This window comes from Phoca vitulina, unplaced genomic scaffold (genome assembly GCF_004348235.1).
Source record: "Phoca vitulina isolate PV1807 unplaced genomic scaffold, GSC_HSeal_1.0 scaffold2, whole genome shotgun sequence".
Taxonomy (NCBI): Eukaryota; Metazoa; Chordata; class Mammalia; order Carnivora; family Phocidae; genus Phoca; species Phoca vitulina.
The window spans coordinates 51,808,494-51,831,429 of NW_022589705.1; the positions used below are offsets into that span (position 1 = coordinate 51,808,494).

At 36.8% G+C, this 22,936-nt stretch overlaps 1 protein-coding gene and 1 pseudogene across 2 annotated transcripts in view; both read left to right on the forward strand.

The window, feature by feature from the left end:
* Nucleotides 1-20,520, forward strand: part of TM2D1 (TM2 domain containing 1) — a 47,609-nt gene extending 27,089 nt beyond the window's left edge. The window contains exons 5-7 of the mRNA XM_032427625.1: nt 4,043-4,116; nt 16,522-16,651; nt 18,623-20,520. Of these exons, the coding sequence (XP_032283516.1) occupies nt 4,043-4,116; nt 16,522-16,632 (185 nt within the window). The 3' untranslated portion in view covers nt 16,633-16,651; nt 18,623-20,520. The remainder of the gene's footprint in view (nt 1-4,042; nt 4,117-16,521; nt 16,652-18,622) is intronic.
* Nucleotides 20,521-20,660: 140 nt separating this feature from the next.
* LOC116639894 lies at nt 20,661-22,879 on the forward strand (annotated as a pseudogene). The gene has a single exon (XR_004300937.1). The product of XR_004300937.1 is annotated as an rRNA-processing protein FCF1 homolog (transcript).
* The last annotated feature ends 57 nt before the right edge of the window (nt 22,880-22,936 follow it).

Below are 22,936 nucleotides of genomic sequence, written 5' to 3' on the forward strand. Positions count from 1 at the left end.
AGAGCACTGCACATTGGAAGGGATCTTCAGGTAGTTTGGGAGTAACCCAGGCAGAAGGAATTTGCAAGATAAGAGACTAGGTTAGATGATCCTATTATATAAAGAATGTAATTTATGCTGTCTACATTTCTCAGTGAATAATAATTGTAGGAATAGGTGAAACAGTGGTAGGAGACATAATGGCTGGGCTAACATTTCAAATGTTTGCCATGTACCATGTATTATTCTAAGTTTTTACTTTTTCTCATTATCTCCTTTAACCCTTAATGTCCTTCCTATCTTATTTTCATAAAATATTTTTATATTTTGAAAGCTATAACAAGTTTAAGATAGCAGTATTGGCAACTTCCATTATTAAACTTATCCTTTGTGTTACATTTGCAGAAATAGGTGGACCACAGTTAATATTATAGGTTTGGAGTGAAACAGGATGTAAATCACTGTAATGATTTTAAACTTTGAATTTTTTTTCAAGATTTTATTTTATTTATTTGAGAGAGTGAGAGAGAGCACAAGAGGGGGTAGGGTCAGAGGGAGAAGCAGACTCCCTGCTAAGCAGGGAGCCCGATGCGAGACTGAATCCTGGGACTCTGGGATCATGACCTGAGCTGAAGGCAGTCACTTAACCAACTGAGCCACTCAGGCACCCTCAAATTTTTTTTTAATAATCAACTTAGTTCCGGGGCGCCTGGGTGGCTCAGTCGTTAAGTGTCTGCCTTCGGCTCAGGTCATGGTCCCAGGGTCCTGGGATCGAGCCCTGCATCGGGCTCCCTGCTCGGCGGGAGGCCTGCTTCTCCCTCTCCCTCTCCTTCTGCTTGTGTTCCCTCCCTCACTGTCTCTCTCTCTGTCAAATAAATAAATAAAAATCTTTAAATTAAAAAAAAATGATCAACTTAGTTCCTTAATTTTTAAGCAGCTTTATTGAGGTACAAATGATATACATTAACATGCATATTTTTTTATTATTATGTTATGGTAATGACCATACACTACATCATTAGTTTCTGATGTAGTGTTCCATGATTCATTGTTTGCATATAACACCCAGTGCTCCATGCAGAACGTGCCCTCTTTAATACCCATCACCAGGCTAACCCATCCCCCCCCCAGAACCCTCAGTTTGTTTCTCAGAGTCCATAGTCTCTCATGGTTCATCTTAACATGCATATTTTAAATGTACAGTTTGATAAGTTACCATATGTGTACACCTATGAAACAGTCCCCATAATCAAGATAATGACCATATATGTCACTCCCCAAAGCTTCCTCCTGCCCTTTGTAATCCCTGCCTCTTGGCCCTCCTTATCCCTTATCTTTCCCAAGCAAACACTCATCTGCTGTCTGTCACTGTAGGTCAGTTTGCAGATTGCTTAAATGCTTAAGTATCATCTTGGATCTGTTCTGTAGTTTAAATGTGTGACTTCAGGAGTAGGTGACACTCACCAAAGTTCCAAACACACATATCATGCCCTTATCTAATATTTTATCTGAACAGGAACCTCTTCTGTTCATTTTTCTGAAGCACCCTTAAGAAGGGGTTCAGCAGCAGAATATCAAGATTTTAATGACTCATTATTGTTCTCTTTTTGAGTGTTATCACATTACTTTGCCAATAAATATACTTTTATGTCATTGTTTTAAATAGCTGCATAGTACTCTCTCCTCTTATTAGGTATACCTTAATTTTCTGAGATAATTTCTTCCTGTTAAACATTTAAATTGTTGCTAGGTTTTTGATAGTCATACAAGAAATATTTATCAAACTCCTACTGTCTGTCAGGTACTGTTCAAGGAATTGACTTGAGTAAGATAAGGACCCTGTCTTGAGGAATTTACATGGCAGAGGAAGACAGAGAATGAATGAACAAACCAACAAATGAGGCTGTTACAGATTTTTAATTGGCACCAAAAAGGCAATAAATAGGGGAGATGTGATAGGGCAGGGGGCTTTGTGGGGAAGCTGTGTGCTGCATTAGATAGACATGTTAGACTTCTCTGAAGAAGTAGCCTGAGAAATGAGATCTACAGAATATTGTTGGAAGGGGTCATGACAAGAGCAAAGGCTTTGACATGGTTATGTTTTCTTAATAGAGTAGCAAGTAATTAAAGACAAACTTTTTGAAAATCTTTTTTTTTTTTTAATAGAGGGGGAGAGGGGGATTGGGGAAGGAGCAGAGGGAGAGAGAGAGAATATTAAGCAGCCTCAATGCCCAGCACTGAGCTGGACGGGGGCTCGATCTCACGACCCTGAGATCATGACCTGAGCTTAACCAACTGAGCTACCCACGTGCCCCAGAACCATTCTTAAAATTAATCTTGTTAAAAGAAAGTTGAAGAAAGGGAACCTCTGTGATATTTCCAAATTTACATTAAATTGCTGTGTGAAGAGGGATACATTTCAGAACTAGAGTGAATGAGTGAATGGAGAAAATATACCAGTTGAGTGGATCAAGTTCCCTGGGCAACTATAATAAAATGCAACTAATGAAAAAAATAATTAAAGGAGTAGTTATATAAGATAATGGCTACAAAGTTAGAGGTCTTTAGGAAACAGAAAAGCTGAGACAACTTATCCATTCATTTTACAAATATCAAGCATCTACTATGTGTTAGGCGATGTAGGTACTAAGGACGCAGGAGTAAATAAACCAGATAAAAGACCCTCCCCTAATGGGACTTCCATGAGACAGATAGAACAAATATAAAATAATAGGTAACATAACAAATGTTTTGAGAAAAGTGAAAGCAGAATTTTATATAATCTCTATATTTTAGTAGTTTTAAAGTGATTTCGAATATGTGTTATCTTAGTACTTACAACATTATTCTGTGATATGTCTAATACTAAAAAGGGAAAAATAATCATCTAATGTGCTTACATATTTCAGTCTTATTTGTGTATTTCCAAATTGTGTGCAGGAGGTGATCTCATCCACTCTTGTGATTTTAGCTGGCATCTGTTTGTAGTTGATACTTAGAACTACCCTTTCACGAAGAGTCTTGTTTCCTACCATTTTTATATGTCTGGAAGGCAATTTAAGTTTAAATATAGAAGAAAGATTACTCATCCCACCCGCACCCCCAACCTGTCTCTTTATTCCATCATCATGGTTTTCTGTTATATCGTTGTGTATGTCCTAGATTCTATGCTCTGTAATGATCTGTTCAGTACCTTAGTTCCAAGGTTGTGACTGAAGGCAGAGATGTATATAGTGCATAGAATTGTTGATTTTGAGTGTAGAATTAATGAACATGAGATGCTTTTTTCTAAAAAATATAGGATAAATTTAAGATAATTAAGTATAGGATAAAGATAATTGGGTTGCTAATAAAAGTTTGCAGTTTAACTATAAGATCAAAGTTTCATCTTGGTTATTTTTTCTGTGACTTGACAATCTTTATTTGTTTGAACTTCTAGTGTAAATGTGTATTAAAATTTCAATCACATAATGTATTAAGTCTAAATAAATAAGGACTAAGAGATGTTCTATAGCTCTGGCGTAATGCAATTTAAAGATTTATTTCCTTAGGACTTTTAAGAAATTTTGTGAGATTAGAGTGAGTTTTTATTTCAGTTCATAATACTTATTTGTTAAGTGAATTAATTTTTTTTTTGTAGCTTTTCTATTTGGAGGGTGTTTTAAACCTTTCTCATATTTTCAGGTGAAGATTTGAGTTTTTAAAGTGTTAATTTTAGGGGCGCCTGGGTGGCTCAGTCGTTAAGCGTCTGCCTTCGGCTCAGGTCATGATCTCAGGGTCCTGGGATCGAGCCCTGCATCAGGCTCCCTGCTCAGCGGGAGGCCTGCTTGTCTCTCTCCCATTCCCCCTGCTTGTGTTCTCTCTCTTTGTCAAATAAATAAATAAAATCTTAAAAAAAAAAAGAAAAAAATGTGATTAATCACACACAAAAAATAAAGTGTTAATTTTATATTCTTGATATAAAGAGTTTGTGGTATAGTATACATAATGATTTATTGGGAAATAGAAAAGTTAATATTTATAGAACTTCCAGAATTTTAAGTGACTTTATCTTTTTTTCCAGGTTTGTTAAAGTTTTGCACTGTAGGGTTTTGTGGAATTGGGAGCCTAATTGATTTCATTCTTATTTCAATGCAGGTAAGTTAGTTTCAGTCCAGAAAATGAACTACTTTTCCATTCAAATTTGAGTTCTGTGATCTTTTCCTGGTATATTTTAAATATATTAGAAAGCACACTTTATCTCTTAACTCAGGCAAAAGACCCTGTGGGCAGAGTATCCCCCAATGGGAACTGAAACTACCCCCTCAAGCAATAAGGGCTGCCCCGAGCCAACGAGACCCCACGTGACCGACCCCCAAGAAAGTGATCAACCTGACCTTTGCTGCCCCTGCTGCACATACCCACCGACCTTTGTCCCACATTTTCCTGATAAAAACCTGGAAGTGTTTCCAGCACTTTGGAGACAGTCTTTGAGACGCTAGTCCACTGTCTTCCCAGTGTTGGCCTCATTGAAATAAGTTCTTTTCTTGTTTCAAAAAAAATAAAAATGAAAGTAAAAATATTAAAAAATAAATATTTTAGAAAGCAGTTAGGAATACTTTTTCAGTTCTTTAGATGCTGCACCTAAGGGATCATAGCCATGTTTCCAAGTAACATTTCCCAACCTGTGTTCTACCAGTTAGTAGTTCTAAAAGACTACTATCTTTTCATTAAAAAAAAAAAAAAAAAAAAAAAGGATTCTATGCTCAAATATGATTGTAAATGGTAGAAACTGAAATCCAGCTAGCTTAAGCCAGAAAGAAAAAAGGAATGTCTGAGCGTTCTGTAGAAAATCTAGGAGTGGGGCTGGCCTCGGGCACAACCAAATCTATATAAGCAAATGAAGTGTTCAGGAACTCTCCTGATACCTCTCTCTGCTTCTCTGTGTTAACCTCATCTTTTCCTGCTGCGATAGTGTGGAGGCAGGCGTAGTGTGTGAAATGCTATCCTTTAGCATTTAAAAGTGCCACCAGATGTTTTACATTAAATTACACTGAACCGATTGTGGTTAACTTATGAGGATTCTTAAATTAGAGAAGGAGATGAATTTATCACAACAAATTCACAAAACAGCATTTCAGTAAGCATTTATGGAGCACCTCATGTCTTCAGCAAGAGTGTCAGTATGTATGTAGATCATCATCAGTTTTGGTCTTCTTTCTCATACAATATTTCCACTCCTCAATTCTGTCTGCTTGATGTTAATCCTTATGTTTTAAAAGAAAGTCAAAATCCAGGAGATTTTGGTAGCATACTGTGAGGAGGGTACCATACTGTGAGGAGGAGGCAGCATATGGACCAATAAGATACCAGAATTAAACAAGGAAAATATTTGGTTTTAAAGTTGGAATTTTCCTGTCTTTATTCATAAACATATGCCTAACCAAATATCCTGCCTTCTCTGACTGGGGGACAGGCAGGCAGGCATGAAGAGGCTAAGGTACTTGTGCACATATGCTTAGAAATGGATTTCTCACTTTAAATGAGGATCCAAGGAATTTCATGTATTATTGGGATTCTTTAAAATATCCAGAATTCAATGTCTTTGAAACCCATTTACTTAATATTTTCACACTAGGTTCTTTCTTTGATGATGTCATTGCTTTATATAAAGCTTTACTTATATCAAATTATAGAGCTCATTTGATTCCGCGATTGCTTTCTGGTACACGAATGCCTGAACTTCTGAGAACAAATCGTTCTTTAAGATCTCCAACTGAACCTACTGCATTAAGAAATACTGAGGCAGAATTAGAGTGTTTGAATTTCTGCAGCACATTTCCCTAAGACATTTTAACAGTTATGGCCACATTAGCTTTAGACTGCTCTCAGATTGGGGAAAAAATAAGTTTTCAAATGTAGCCAAATAAGAGGGGTAGCCTTATTCTACATGTCATGTAATATACTTAACATGTGATGTTGACTACTTTAGTTTTTAAGAATTATTTTTTCAACAAATAAAATGTTTTTAATATAAATATCATAAACTATGTTAATGTTTTTGTCCCAAATATATTTTTTCCAATGTCTCATAGACCTTTTACATTTGTCCATCATCTTTTTGTTTATTCTTCTTTCTCATTCTCTCCATCCTGTTTTTTTTTTTCTTTTTGCCATTAAATATTGTTCCCCAGTGAATAGCGATGTTTTTCTATTGGGCTATGATCCCAGAAACATATTGTGCATGAACTCAAGACCTATAAAAACATACTTTGCTTCACAGTGTTTATAACAAAAATCCAGGAAAATCCTCCTTAAAAAAAATAGGTCTAGTTATTTCTTCTTTGAACCAAAGTAATATAAAGCATAATGCACATATTACTGAAGTAACCTTTACATGTCACTATATTTACTGAAAATACTTCAATGAGTATCTATTTGTTAATAAACTTCCGAAGTTTCTTCTTTTTTTGTTCTTAAAAAGTATGAACATGGCAGTGTGAATTAATAGTATAAAATAATACATAGAATTAATTCAGCCCTTTTGTGCATTCAACAAAAATCTAAATCAGTGATATATTTGTAACATACAGTCTTTCAATTATAGGTAACCGTTGTGTATAATTACTGTATGTATAATTATTCATAAGGCAGTTCTGAAGATTTTAAGACATTCATTCTTTGTGCTTATATGTTTATATATGTATGTTATGATGGATTGATTAGACATTTAATTTTTTTATCAGAAAAAATGAGAATATTTTGATTTCATTTAAACTTCTTTTTTCACTCACACAATCTGGATGTTTTTAATTGTACCAAAACCATTGATGTAGAGTCTGCAAAAAAAGGGAAAAGAAAGTTTCCTTTGTTAAGTGGAGATAAGATAGCCACAAATCAGAAAGATGAAGATGGGTAGAGGGAAAATGGAAATATGAAATGGAATGTAGAAAGTGGTAGGAAGGAAGGAAGTCAGGGTACTTTGTGACAATTTTAAAAAATTCTGTGCATCATGGAAGAAATTGCTTTCATTTTTATTCCTGTTAACATTACAGAGTAGATCTCCTTAAGGGACTAATAACTATATAAGCAGTAGAAATTCACAGAAGCAGCATAATTTCAAGACATTAACGAATTTTACAAATTTGTAAAATTTATAAAATATCTCATTAGTTTGGTATTTAATATAGATAATCCACTTTAGCACTGAATTATATAGTACTTCTGTGTTATTTTTTAACTTTTAGACATGAGGTTTTACTTTTCACACATAAATTTCTTTAGAAAAAAAAGTTTTTTTACTATAGCACTGGTAGTATGCTAAACCCATATACTATCGAAAATTTTGGCTGATTTGAACTGAATGCAGTATACCTTGTGAAAAGTGTAGCTTTGTACCAGTTACAGGGAAGATGAGAAGCTAAAAAAGGTAGTTTTAAAAAGTGCTTGCTTTTTCTTTAGGACCTTGAAGTTCTAAATTTCTTAGTGTCACTTGAGAAGTAATGAATAAAAGTTGATACGATAAACTATAAATAGTAGGTTTTATGCCACTGATGAAAATGGGTTTAGTGAGCACCAATCAGGTATAATTAGTTGAGGTCCTGCCCTAGAGAAACTTATAATCTATCCCAAAAGTGTTCTGATAATAAGATTCCATTTATTATCAGAAATAAAATGTTTCCTTGGGAACTGCAGGCTTAAAATAAAAATGTGATTTTACCTTGTTTAAATTCTTTGAATTTTACTAAAAATTTTAAAAGACTAGGCTTTTCAGTTTAGAACATGAGCAAGGCTCAAATTGTAGGTTCACTTCTGTGTTCGCCAGTTTGTTTTGTCCAAGACATAGCCTACTCCCTTGCCCTGTGACATACGTATACTGTTGATCAAAGGAAGAACTAAATCTGTAATCACCCTAAATCTGTTACCAGTACTGGAAAAGTTGATCAAAGTCCAGTAGACATTTTATAGATATCAAGTCTTTCAAATAGCCCGCTCTCTTATTTATTTAACCCTGGTGTGATTTGCTGGGGAAATAAACTGGAAAACTGAGGAGACTGATAATTTGTGTAGCCTCTGCTCTGTCATGTGACCTTAATCAGGCACATTTCACTTAGTTCACTTTTCCTGTGGGCAGGTATTTATTCAGTGAATTAAAGGAATGTTCAAAAAACAAAGAGTATCTTTTTTTTTTAAGATTTTATTTATTTATTTGACAGAGAAAGACAGTGAGAGAGGGAACACAAGCAGGGGGAGTAGGGGAGGGAGAAGCAGGCTTCCTGCTGAGCAGGGAGTGCAATGTGGGGCTCACATCGATACCAGGACCCTGGGATCATGACCTGAGCCGAAGGCAGACACTTAACAACTGAGCCACCCAGGCGCCCCAACAAAGAGTATCTTAAACTGGTTTTGAGATTAATCCCAAAGCTGTGTTTTCTTCAGGAGATGTAATGTATGAATCTTAATCATTTCTTGAGGAATGATGTTTATATTGGTTATTTAGGATTAATACTAACCAGTCTTTACATCAAATGAAGTCAGGGGGTCTGCATGCACAACTTCTGGCACTTTGTAGGAATTTTGGCGTTTAATTTAAATGTGACTAATCAGATGGTTTTAATGGCCTCACATTAAAATTAACCACACAGAAGTCAGCTATGAACACAAAAATGTAATTTGACTTTTAAAAGAATGTATGTATTTTTGGGAGAACTAGGAGGACACAGTTTGCATCATTGTCCTCTAATTGCAGACAATGCGGTCATTTTACTTTTTTCACCAGGTTAATAGGTCTTTAGGAGATGATTTAATCTTGCCAGTGATAGTATTTGCATTCTTCATATGGAGAAACTCCTAAGTGGATTAGATCGCATAAAAGGGTGCATTGATAGAGTTGTATAAAGTGTTCTTAGTTTTCCTTTCCCTCCTTAATTCATTCATAACATTTTAAATTTGTAAGATAATTTGAGTTACCTAAGCCAGTATGACTTCAGTGACAATGCAAAGACGTTAATGAGGGAGCATAGATAGATAGCTATTGTTAAAGGTTAGGTATGAAAGTACTTACTAGTAACCACATTTTTTTCTTTAATTAATTTATTAAATGTTACTTAAATATGTTCAAGCAAAAATACATTTTCCACTAACAAAATCAAAAGCTTATAAATTGCAAACAAAACTACAATATTAATAAAGTTCACATAAAGTAAGCTGTCTCCTGGTGTGGTAAAAATATATATATAAAATTTGTTATTTTAAACTTTTTTAAGTATACAGTTCAGTGGCATTAATGACATTCAAAATATTGTACAACTGTCACCATGATCTATTTCCAAAACTTTTTCATCACTGTAAACAGAAACTCTGTACCCATTAAGCAGTAATTCCCCATTTCCCACACCTCCCAGTCCCTGGTAACCTCTGATCTACTTTCTGTCTCTGTGAATTTGCCTATTCTAGGTATTTCATATAAGTGGAATTATATATTTGTCCTTTTATGTCTGGCTTATTTCATTTTAAATAATGTGTTCAAGGTTCATTGATATTGTGGCATGTATTTGAACTTCATTCCCTTTTATGGCTGAAGAGTATTCCATTGTTATGTATATACCACATTTTGTTTATTCATCTGTAGATGGACACTTGGGTTGTTTACATGTTTGGGCTATTGTGAATCATTCTGCTATGAATATTTTTGTATAAGTATCTATTTAAGACCCTGTTCAGTTCTTTTGGGTATATTCTTAGAAGATAGACTTTTTTTTTTTTTTTAAGATTTTATTTATTTATTTGAGAGAGAGAGAGAGATTGGCAGAGGGAGAGGGAGAAGCAGGCTCTCCACTGAGCAAGGAGACCCATGTGGGGCTCGATCCCGGGATCATGACCCAAGCAGAAGGCAGACGCTTAACCGACTGAGCCACCCTGGCACCCCAAGATAAACTTTTATATAAAGCTAATTGAAGAGAATATCTTCATGATCTTATATTGGTTAAGTCTTTTTAAACAATATCCCTAAAATGTAAATCATAAAGAAAAAAAAATTAGTGAATTTGATTACCTTAAGATTAAGAAATTCTATTTTAAAAAAGATACCATAAGCATAGACCAACTTAACACTTAATAGACTGAATAAAAGGATACTAGCAACAGGAATTGATATGATGAATATACAAATAATTTCTGCAAATCAACAAGAAAATATAGATCCTAATAGTTAAATGAGTACAGTGAACTAATAGGTGATTCACAGAATCACCCAAATAACTAATATGTAAATAAATACTTCTGGGCATTTACTCTAAAAAAATTGTACTGCTGTCCACAAGGGGTCATGTGCAAAGATTTTGTCTGTTGGAGCCTGTTTGTGGTAGCAGGAAGTTAGAATCAACCTAGATGTGTACACTAATAAGAGAATGGATGCATCCTTTAACACTAGGCTGCAATTACAAGCACTTATCTAGATGTACATATGCTACATGGAAAGGTCTTAAAATTACAGTATACTGTAAGAATAGTTTAAAACTGAACAAGGTCCACAACAATATTATTTGGATAAGTTAAAAATACATATTTAAAGAACATGTTTTTTAAAAATAAATATGTATCCAGCTCATATACCAAATTAAGTGTATGCTCATTATTTGTGTGGGTAGGTGGTGAGTGGGGATTGTAGAGAATTAGAATGGAGATCAGAGGTAAAAAACAAAAAAAGGGAATTTGGTGACCACTTCTTAACATTCTCAACTTTAATGTGTATTCCTAAGTTTCTTGGTTTATTCTTTTTGCTGTAGACTTTGTACCTATAGAAAAACCTACCTCTTAAAGTAAACAAGATTTTTTTGCATTTAAGCTGCTAAAGAGAATCAGAAACAAAGAATTTAAATTCCACGCAATGCCTCCAGACCACCACCATTTCCTTTTTCTTTTTTTTTTTAAGATTTTATTTATTTATTTGACAGAGAGAGACACAGCGAGAGAGGGAACACAAGTAAGGGGAGTGGGAGAGGGAGAAGCAGGCTTCCCGTGGAGCAGGGAGCCCGATGTGGGGCTTGATCCCAGGACCCTGGGATCATGACCTGAGCCGAAGGCAGACACTTAAGGACTGAGCCACCCAGGCGCCCCCCACCACCATTTCCCGTAGGAGAGTATGGTAGGACAAAAGATACCCATGTTAAATCCCGGGAACCTGGGAATACTACCTTATTTGAAAACAGGGTCTTTGCAGATGTGATTAAGTTAGGGATCTTGATATGAAGAAGTCATCCTGGGTTATCTGGGTGGGTCCTAAATCCAATGACAAGTGTCCTTATAGGAGACAGAAGAGGAAAAGATAGACACAGCAAAGAAGGCGTTGTGAAGACAAAGACGGAGATTGGGGTGATATGGCCATAAGCTACGGAATGCCAAGGAATACTGATTGCTGTCAAAGGCTAGAAGAGGTTTAGAACAGATCCTCCCCTGAGAGTCTCTAGGGTATGGGGCTGTTGCAGATAACCTTGATTTTAGACTTCTGGCCTTAGATCTGTGAGAGAGTAAATGTCTACTGTTTTAATCCACTAAGGTTTGTGGTAACTTGTTACAGTAGCCACAGGAAACTAATATAGAGGATATGATGTTGTTTTCTTGTGGTTTTAAGGCTTCTCACGCAAGAGACCTTGATACCCATTGTACAAAATAGCTTCCCACAGTGTAGTGACCCTCCTGTTTCCCCTTTTGGAAGATGAAGACCTGTAGCAACCTCTTGGTCCATGAATTGGACCCATAGATTATAGAAATATTCCCCAGTTTATCAAATGGAAATATTTCATGCTGTAGATTTGGCTTCAGGCTATTTCTTAGCAGAGAAACAAACATAATTTTAGGTTTCATACTCTGTTGCCAATAAACAAATGGACATTGGCATATCTAAGTGAGTAAAAAATTTCTCAGCATGGGATATTTTTAAAGACTTGTAATTTTATAATTAACAATTTAATAATATACTCATAATAAAGGAATTTACAATAGGCACATGTACATAAGTATATATAAGATGCTTAAAAGCATTTAATTTTTTGATTTTGGTGAGAATAGTTGAAAATTTTGCAACAGATAGTTTTCTTAAACGTTAAGTAGGATGAACAATTTCTTCTTTGATGGCATAGTTCAAAGGAAAGTATATTGATAATACCTTGTAGATGTGTTTACATTTAAATGTCATAGTCATACAAGATGTAGAACTTAAAAAGTACCGTATAGATCAGCTTATTCTATTCCTCTTTATATGGATACAAAAACCTGAGATCCAGAGAGGATTCCTCCTTTTCCAGTTCTCCTTTCCTCTGGTGCTTTCCCACAATGACCGAATTTGTCTTCGGGGCAGCTCTTCAGGTTGTTTTAGCAGAGAGTAGCCGTGCTTTGGTGATCTGGCAGTAGTGGGGGGGGGGGGGCGCTGAAAACTAGTGCATTATCAGGTGTTTTGGCTACAAGTAACAGAAACCTCAATTTAAATTTGCTTTCATAATACGGTAGTTTACTCTATCATACCAAGAATCTAGATTTAAGGTAGTTATAAGATTTGTTAATTTAGAGCTGAAAGACATAATGGTGGACCCTCCCTCCCATTCTCTTCCCTTCCTTCCCTCCTATTTCTCCCTCTCTCCTTCCTTCTTTCTCTTTGCCATCTTCAGGTCTTTTGGTTAGCATCACTTCATTATATAGGGACTGTCAGCAGCAGAAAGAACCCATGTACCCCCCCACATATCTTCTTAAGGTCAGATATGCCAACAGTGAACTTGCATCATCGGTGGTTGGCCAGAATTAGATTCCGTGCCCAGGCAGACCCAGTCTCTGGAAGGAGGAGTGGAATTCCCGTGCTAGAACTGGTTGTTGAGGAGCCACAGTGACAGAGTTTGAGTGGAGAGAAATGGTAAGAAAATGGCTGAGTTAGATACAGAGTTAGATCATGTATTAACAGGTAATAGAACTGTATCCTTCTGGGCTATCTTCTCTACAGAACAGAGGAAACAAAACAAAAACAACACCTTATTATTTTTCTATATGTTAACTACTGACTTTACAAGATTGTAAAACATATGGGTCCTAATTGGCTTTAGTTGGTTTTACATTTCCCAAGAGAGGCAAGTGAACCTCAGGTAGACTTAATAGAAATGCATGATATGAAAAGGTCACCTAATCATGTATTTTCCTTTTTCCAGCCTTGAATACTTTTTTTCAACAGGAATAGGGGAGACGGCAAAGGAAGAAAAAGAGAATGGGACAAAAGGCCTGGTCCCAAGCTATGCACATATTCCTAATTAGGCAGTTTTTTTGCCATATGATTTGATTTATTTCTACAGGCTGGGCTTTAGTTTTTCTTTGTTCCCCTCGTCCAGTCTCAAAACACGTTGTGACTCCTAGTCACTCGTTCTTCTCTTTCTCGGCTTAATGCTCAGAGTAGTTTCCTGTGGGACCTTGACCACTGAAAAGGTTTTATTAAATTCTTTTTTATTTTTTACTTTTAAAAAAAAGATTGATTTATTCATTTGAGAGAAAGAGCAGGGGTAGGGGCAGAGAGAGAGAGAGGGAGAGAATTTCAAGCGACTCCAGCTGAGTGCAGAGCCTGACCCAGGGATTGATCTGAAGACCCTGAGATCAGGACCAGAGCCGCAATCAAGAGTAAGACGTTTAACCCACTGAGCCACCCAGGCGCCCCGAGGTTTTATTACATTCTTAAATAACATTCATAAATATCAAACCGAATTAATTTAATCTTTGGAAAATAAGCAGAGTGCATAACAGTACCCAGCATGGTATTTAGCACAAAAGTGCTTTGTGTTATTTGAATATTAATATTTATAGTTCACTAGTATAAGCTCTTCGTGGGCAGAGATTGTATCTCATTCACTGTTATGTGTATAATGCCTAGCACAGTGCCTGGAGTGTTGTAGGAATCCAGTATTTGTCAAATAGTTTTAAAAACCAAACTTATTTTTATTTTTTTTATTTTTTTATTTATTTATTTTTTTTTTTAAGGTTTTATTTATTTATTTGACAGAGACACAGTGAGAGAGGGAACACAGGCAGGGGGAGCGGGAGAGGGAGAAGCGGGCCTCCCGCTGAGCAGGGAGCCCGATGCGGGGCTCGATCCCAGGACCTGGAATCATGACCCGAGCCGAAGGCAGACGCTTAACGACTGAGCCACCCAGGCGCCCCCCAAACTTATTTTTAAAACGAAGCATGCACTACAACAGTATTCTTCAAACTCTGTATAACCCCTGAAAGAATTTTTAAAAAAATCCCTACCCTCCACACGTTTTTAAGTTGACATTTAAGTTTTCCATCATAAGTTTAAATAGTTGCAAAGGATATAATTTCTGGTTTGCAAATATTGACATATTTAAATAAAACTGTTATATCAATTTTAAAATGTATCCAACAGAATATAAATACCATAGAATTTTAAATATCATTCATTTAAAAAAGACATGAATGAACCCTTCACTAACCATTTGTGATTTTTACATAGTTTCTTTTTCTCCTTGAATTTGTATTTCTAGTTCCATTCTCCCACAGAATTTTATCCTAATGTAATATTTTTTAAATTTTATTTATTTTATTATATTAGTCACCATACAGTACATCATTAGTTTTTGATGTAGTGTTCCATGATTCATTGTTTTCATATAACACCCAGTGCTCCATGCAATAAGAGCCCTCCTTAATACCCATCACTGGGCTCACCTATCCCCCACCCCCCTCCCTTCTAAAACCCTCAGTTTGTTTCTCAGAGTTCGTAGTCTCTCATGGTTCGTCTCCCCCTCCGATTTCCCCCCCTTCATTTTTCCCTTCTTTCTCCTAATGTCCTCCATGCTATTTCTTATGTTCCACAGATAAGTGAAACCATATGATAATTGACTTTCTCTATGTTTTTTATGCTTGAAAAATCTTCTGCTGATCATTTTCATTATCATGATTTTCATGATTCATTAAAAGATTATAAAATTTTCTGTAATTACTGGATTGTTGTCATTATAATTGTTGATACACAGTTGATCAAAACAGCATAAGCATATTACATATTATAAAAATGATTTAGCAAATTACTTTTAAGCAAAAAAAGTAAAATGTTACTGGGAATGCAACTTTTGAAAAAGATGAGGCAGAGCAAGCATATTTTTGGACTCTTGATTAAAGAAGATTTCCTGAGGCGCCTGGGTGGTTCAGTTGGTTAAGCAGCTGCCTCTGGCTCAGGTCATGATTTCAGGGTCCTGGGATCGAGCCCTGAGTGGAGTTGGGCTCCCTGTTCAGCGGAGAGCCTGCTTCTCCCTCTTCCTCTGCCACACCCCCTGCTTGTGCTTTCTCTCGCTCTCAAATAAATAAATAAAATCTTTTTAAAAAATGATTTAAAGGAGATTTCCTGAAGTCCAGTATTTTGACTTATCTCTTTGGCTCATCAGAGGCACTGTTCCATCATAATACCTGCTTTGATGGCACGTGTGGTTTATTGTCATCAAGTTTCTCCTGGAGAAAGGACCACAGGGAGAGGGAAGTGGGAAGGGAACTCTGCCCCCACCATGGCTTGGTATCAGGTGGATCACTTTTACAAAGAGTATTTATGGGAATTAAGGGTCTCAGAATTGATTTCCTTTAAACCATCTGGGCTCACATACATCTTGGTAAATCTTTGTTTGCCCCTAAGGCTACAGTTTGAAGATCGCTATCTTTTTTTTTTTTTTAAGATTATATTTATTTGACAGAGAGAGACAGCGAGAGAGAGAACACAAGCAGAGGGAGTGGGAGAGGGAGAAGAAGGCCTCCCGTGGAGCAGGGAGCCTGATGTGGGGCTCGATCCCAGGACCCTGGGATCATGACCTGAGCTGAAGGCAGACGCTTAACCAACTGAGCCACTCAGGCGCCCCATGAAGATTGTATCTTAAAGAATAATTTGTAGAAATCATGTTAACTGGATTGTCAGAAATGTGATTAAGTGGACAAGATGACTGTAATGAGCATGTGTTGTTTTTTTTCTATCTCTTCCATTCCGCATGGTTCTGGAAGGATTGTCCCTCACACTACCTCCCACTCCCACAGGGACTGGCCTAGCCAATCACATTAATTCTATTCCCTTGGCTATCATAATTTGTCCAGCAGTAGGCATAAAACCCAAAATCAGTCCTTCCCTGGAATTTGTATACAAACACTGAGGAAGAAAATTATACTTTCTACCGGGAGCTGCTGAGCTTTGAATATGTAAATCTGGAGCTGTTGGCAAGCAAGTGGGAGTGCCTCTCTGCAGAATGAAGGCAGAAGAGCTAAAAGGCCCACAGGCCAGACCAAGGGGAGGGGGGGGCTGTTCATGGAATTTCAGTCCTTGAGGCCTTGGTTCCTGCAGCTCTTTGGATCCTGTGATCGTCCCCAATATCCTTTTCAGCTACCAGGGCCACTAAGTTACTTTTTTTGCTTGAGTTCAGTTAAGTTGTATTTTGGTGCTGCTGAAATAATTTAGTAGCAACCGAGCAAAGTAAACACAAAGTATTGTGAAAATGTCTTTTGTAAAATGGTAATTTTGAAAATTTTCTCTTCTAGATCGTTGGACCTTCAGATGGAAGTAGTTACATTATAGATTATTATGGAACCAGACTTACAAGACTGAGTATTACTAATGAGACATTTAGAAAAACACAGTTATATCCATAAATATTTTAAAAAAGAAACAGTAAGTCATATGCATGTATAATCTTTATTATGGTATATTATCTGTATAAAATTATGAAAATGTGAGAGCCACAGGAAATTTAAGATCATCTAATGTTATAAACCTCTCATTTTGCTTATCTAGAAACACAGGTCTCCATTTACCTGAACCATCTCTAGTCTTTTGTAAAGCATTTTTATGTACCCTCATTGCTCGTGCAGTTCCTGATTCAGTCTCTCTTTCTTTGCAGAGATTATGGTTAGAAGACAGAGTTCACAACAAAAAGATAACATCAAAGCAAAAAGATATTTCATAGTATTACATGATGGTTATGAGGAAAGTATGTGTTTTAGAGAGTTCAGTACAGCATGTCTTTGCTGCTCTCCTGCTTTCCTGGGGTCAATATGATCCTTAAACCTCTTCCTTTTCTTCTTCCCTAAACCTGAAGGTTGATTGAGTCTTAACCCTGAACTACTATAAGTACTTACTCTAACCTAAAGTTTGGCCCTGCCCATGAGAATTATTAACTGGCTGCAGCTTTAAATAGGTAGTACACTTGGATAAGTCGGAGATATCATCAATCTTCCTGGTTCAACTCTCTGGTTCTCTAGGACTCTGCTACTATAAGGTTTTTATTTCCAGGGCCATACATTAGTCTATTCTAATAAATAATCTTCCAATAATGCTAGATTTTTCTCAGGATTTTGATAGACTATCAGGAAAATGATTCCCTAGCACAATCTCCTCAGCAATGGAGAAGTCCTATATAACATGTAGGGTGCAGGGTACTTGTTAGGTGATAGTTCACTTTGAACCATCTAGCAGCTCTCAGAGAGAAGGCAGAGAGAAAGACAAGCTAGACTTTTTTTTTTTTTTTTAAGACTTACATATTTGAGAGAGAGAGAGCACCCATGCGAGCGGGTTGCGGGGCAGAGGGACAGATTCCTCAAGCAGACTCCCCACCGAGCGTGGAGCCTGCCATGGGGCTTAATCCCACAACCCATGAGATCATGACCTGAGCCAAAACCAAGAGCCAGACCCCCAACCGACTGAGCCACCCAGGCATCCCAAAGCAGGCTAGACGTTTTGGCCATAGTCATAATCCTAGGGTTTTTAGTTGATTCTGTCTCAGAGAGTGCTTCTAGAGGCCAGGAAAGGAACAGACATTTATTTTCTATGTTGTAGTGTATGAAGTATAATTTTGCCACAAAGGTAGATTTTTTTTTCTTTTCTCACAACAAAATATGGGATCTACTTTATAGTTATTTTCATGAGAGTTGAACAGTGACAGACCCTGTCAGGATCTGAGGAATTTATTCAACTGATTGGCCAAAAAGTTTTTCAAATCTTTTCTTATAAACTATAAGAATCTTTGGATTTAAATGAAGCTTAGAGATCCATCTTCCTCTTCTTACCAGGGAATAAATTGAGACCTGAGTTAAGTCGAGACTAAGATACAACTAATCAGTACAAAGCTGAATGTAGAATCCAGGATTTTGGTGCCTTCCACTGGTGGTTCTGCACTACCCCCCCCACCCCATCCCCCACCAACTCTGTCATTTTGCAGTAAGCATCTGCATTTTGGAAATTGTCAGTCCTACTTTATGAGAAAGCATGTATAGTTTCACATAGCCCTGTTTTCATACTGTAAATTGTTGTGTCTCTTTCAAAAGTTTACAGATTGTTTTTAAGCCATAATGTGGAAGAGTTAAGCAAATGCAGTTTAGAAAGCAGTTTCATTCTCTGTAGTCTATTATATAAACTTTTAATTGGGATTCCAGACTCAGATTTGATATTTAAAACTCAAGGGGCTCATTGAGAAGGCAGATCTCTGCACTGTCATTCACATGATCTCCTACAGTATATATAGAAGTGCTCCAAGAGAAAGAAAAAAATGTCCTGAGTAAATGAAGCGTTAAAATGTGCATCTGTAGTAACGTCATTTGACTCTTAAAATACTGTGTTTTAACGTATTTGTTTTTTCTGTTTTAGGATTTGGGCTTCCTTGATTTCAATAGAGCACTCTCAGTATGTGGATTTCCAGATTTTCCTTTTTCTTCATATACCACTTTATGGATTCTTTATAACTTTTTGTTGATATTTTTTGTTTTGTTTTACTTAAAAGCATATTATTCTGAGATTTATTTAATTGGACTTTCTTTGAGAGCTGTGTGATAATTGAGTCTTAGGCTACTGTCTCCATGAGATAGATAGCTTATTACCCCGATATTCTTTAATGCCTTTTCCAAAGGCAAGTTGCGACTTGTCATTTTCGCTTCTGAAAAATAAAAGAATGACTTATTCACATTTTTTTTAGTGCTTTACTATTAAGAAAACCTTATATGTTGAATGTAGCGGTCTTCTGCATTTTGATCCTTCAAAGCAGTTAATCCACAGTGTGAACAAACACCATTTCCTATATTGCCTGGGGCCACAGTTGTGTATGAGAACCCACCTGTTTTTCTGCAGCTTTCAGATCTGCCTCTGCCTTGGTATCCATCGAGTGAAAGATCACTGGGGAGTCTGAAACCTTGAGGCAGCATGGATACTTGTGGCACTGATGCAGCCCTCTGAAGTGTGAACTTGTTCCTTTTTGCTTTGGGAGTGATGCACTAGCTTTTGGAAGACCAGCTGCTGACTCATCTAGCTCAGCGCAGTTATATTTGAAGCTGGATGGACAAGGTGGGAACACCAAACAGATGATGAATGTCTTCCATCTGTTAGCGCTGCCAGGCAGATGCTGGTACAAGTGACTTGGGTGAGGCACCAGTGTCTGGGGGACCCTGTACCTTAGCACTGGCTTCCTCACCGCATTTGGGAGGGTGGTAAGAAGATGGAAATACCGGGAATGTTATATGTTCTCATAATACTGTCATGCTTTCTTTAGTAACAGGCATAACAATTTCACAATTACTCGGGTCCCAGCTCCTCAAAAGTAGAAACCATCGTTTTTTATCGCTCCTTTTGCTCAGAAGTATACAGTGACAGTACAGTTAGCTTCCTAACATGTTAGTCATTCAGTAACAGCTTCTGCAGTTGGTGGGAGATTATGCAGTATTGATACATGAAATGAATTTGGATTGACTCCTCATGTACGCCAAGAATGGTCTCTCTGATTCATTCGTTAGTTAAAATACTGAGTGTCTACTGCGTGGGAGGCCCTGTTCTAGATGCTAGGGTGCAGCCCTGAACAAAACACAAACAAACATGTCTGCCCTCCAGGAGCTAATGTTCCCTGGGGACCGACTTTTCACAGTGATAGTATTTCTGGCTGCAGTTAAGCTAGCTGGTAGATACCCGTTTTCTGGTACTTCCTAGCTCCTTTTGGTTGCAAACAGTGCTTTGGAGTTTAACCTTAGGATGCCCTAAGCCCAGATTTGAAGTCTTTACATTTCTACAGCCATGTAAGTTCAATTATATAAGAAGTACCTGCAATCAAATCTTGAAAAGTAATCTTGATTCTTGTGTGATTGTTAGTTATTAACATGGCCAGTGGGAAGTCTGTTTCAAAGCAGGTGCTTCTCAAAGTATTTATTCATATAAGTTGTACTCTGAAAGGGTTGTAGAGAAAATCTAGAGAGAAAGTCTCTTCACAATACATTCTTAAACCCGTAGATTCTGTTTTCTCTATATAATTTCCTAAATTTACATGACAAGAACACTTCAGATTTTCCGGTTTGCCTAATTCTCTATTGCCTAATATATGTCATTCTTTAACAAATGGTTTTCCTGTATATTATTATATTTATTTTTTATGTAAATGCATTTAATACATGTAAATGCAGTTTTTGTTTTTGTTTTGTTTCGTTTTGCTTTCGTGGAGCACTATTTTATTTTGGCTATTTGTTAGTAGTGTCTGTGAGTACGAATCATATTTTGAGTCCTCTGTCTGAGATTTTTTTTTTTTAAAGATTTTATTTATTTATTTGACAGAGAGAGAGACACAGCGAGAGAGGGAACACAAGCAGGGGGAGTGGGGGAGGGAGAAGCAGGCTTCCCATGGAGCAGAGAGCCCGATGCGGGGCTCGATCCCAGGACCCTGGGTTCATGACCTGAGCCGAAGGCAGACGCTTAACGACTGAGCCACCCAGGCGCCTCTGTATGAGATGTTTTATATGATAACTCTGCTTTTAGAGCAGTGACCAAAATTGTGAGATGGATTAGCTTGGTCATTCCTTGGGTTACTCCTAAACCCTCTAGGATGGGATGGAATGGGTTCTTTCAATGCTACAGAAACAGTGTTTCTCTAGAAATATTTTCAAATGATACTACTTTAGGCCAAAAGAATGAATACAATTTCCAGAAGTACGTCTTCACCCAGGAGGATTTCTTACCTATGCTGTATTAAAATAAAAGACCTCTTTAGGACTTGAAAGATTGTGCTATGTGTATGGCCAGCATCTGTTCATGGGATTCCTAGGACTATAAGAAATACTGGTTTGTGGGTATGTTTTGTTTTACAAAAAAAATGTGTGTCTTTTCCCCTTATTTTAACCTAGATGCTTAAGGCTAGGTTAAGTATATAATACTGATAGGCAGCTAGGAAGCTAAAATAGATCTATTAGCAAGAACTAGCAAAAAGAAAAATTAGTTCTTAAAAAGTACAAGTCCAAGGTGTCAATTCCTCTTCCTCATTCAAACACCTTAAATGTAGATATTCCCCAGGGTTCTGGCACCTTCCCTCTTCCTTTCTCTCATTAAGTCAGCATCCATTTTGCTTTTTTCTATTTACAAAATTAATACAAGTATAACGCAGAAGTTCTGGGAAAACACCAAAAGAGTATAAAGAAAAAAAATTCCATAGTTCAAAGATAACGATGTTCATATTTTTATGTCTGTCCTAGTAGTTTTTTCATGCATTAGTTTCTTCACAAAAATGATACATTATCCATACTGTTTTGTAGCCTGCTTCTTCACATTGTAAAGATTTTTCTATTTCAATAAATATCCTTTTACAACATTATTTTTAATGGCTGCAGAATATTCCGTGCTGTATCATAATTTATTTATGTAATTCCTTTGTGTATTCTTTGGTATTTGTTATTCCAATAAATCAACAACACACATTTATGATTCTTTTTCTCTAGAATTGCCATTCTTAGTAAAAAAAAATCATATATTAAAGTTCTTGATATCTATACACAATCCTAGTTAACCAGGGTAATGGAGAAGTATTGGGGAATGATAGCAAATCGAGTAGTTTGGCACAAGATGCTGAATAGTTGAATTATCTAATGCCCTCCAGAAAGCTTCAAGATAGAGGCTTTTTAAGAAGGAGTACGTAGGAGGTGATCCCGGAAGAAATAGGTGCAGTGTGAACATGGGGAAACAAAAGAAGGCAAAGTATATGACCATGAAGTGAATGCTTAGACTCAGAGATGAGAGACTTAAAGAGAGGAATAGATTAACACCTAAAAAAGAAAGGAAAGAAAGATCCCAGTGCACCGAAGGAAAGAGAAGTCTCCCAACATCCTTCCTGCTTATTCTTCCAATATAACATGTCGCTGGGCCCATCTGGCCACATCCTGGTTGATATCAACTTTATCAAACTTTTCCATTAAAGCCAAACTCAACTTAGTATAGTCAATGATGGACTGTCTGTCTGTATGCCAAGTGTATCCCTTGAATAACTGACTGCATAATGGTTGAAATTGAGAAATTGGGGCTGAAGTATTGTGTAACCCTAAAGATTGCCAGGGATCCAAGATTTGAAGGATTACAAACAACACACAAAGGAACTTATGCAGATGACTGCTTAGTACAGAGTAGCTCACAAGTGTTACGTTGTGGCCACAGTTGACGGGACCTTAAATGAAGGATCTGGAAGATCCCTGGAATTCCCATCATGTACATTTCTAACCATAGGTACAACATTTGAGTGGATACCAGATGATTAATGGAGCCCCTTGGTCCTAATTCTTAAAGATAGAGTTCCTCTGCCTTCCTTTACCAACTTTTTCTGTTGCCTGTTCATATAATAATAGGGTGTAACATGAGTTATTATCCCATTTATCCATTTGCTCTGTTACAAGCTAAGTATGGTTAAATACACTGACTTTTTGACATTGTTTAAAAAAAAAAGTAAGTAGGAAGCTCAATCTCAATGGTCTTTATTCTCCCCTACTGAGAGGGAAAGGAAGATAGGTAAATTCAGAAAATGAGAGAAGTTACTAATTAGGAATGAATAAAAGATTTCTGAACAGCACTGAGTACCCAAATGAGTCCTGGATTAATTCATCTGTAGCTGAGTTGATGAGCATAATAGTAATAAGTAATAGTTACTTATTCCTATTACCTCTCTCTCTC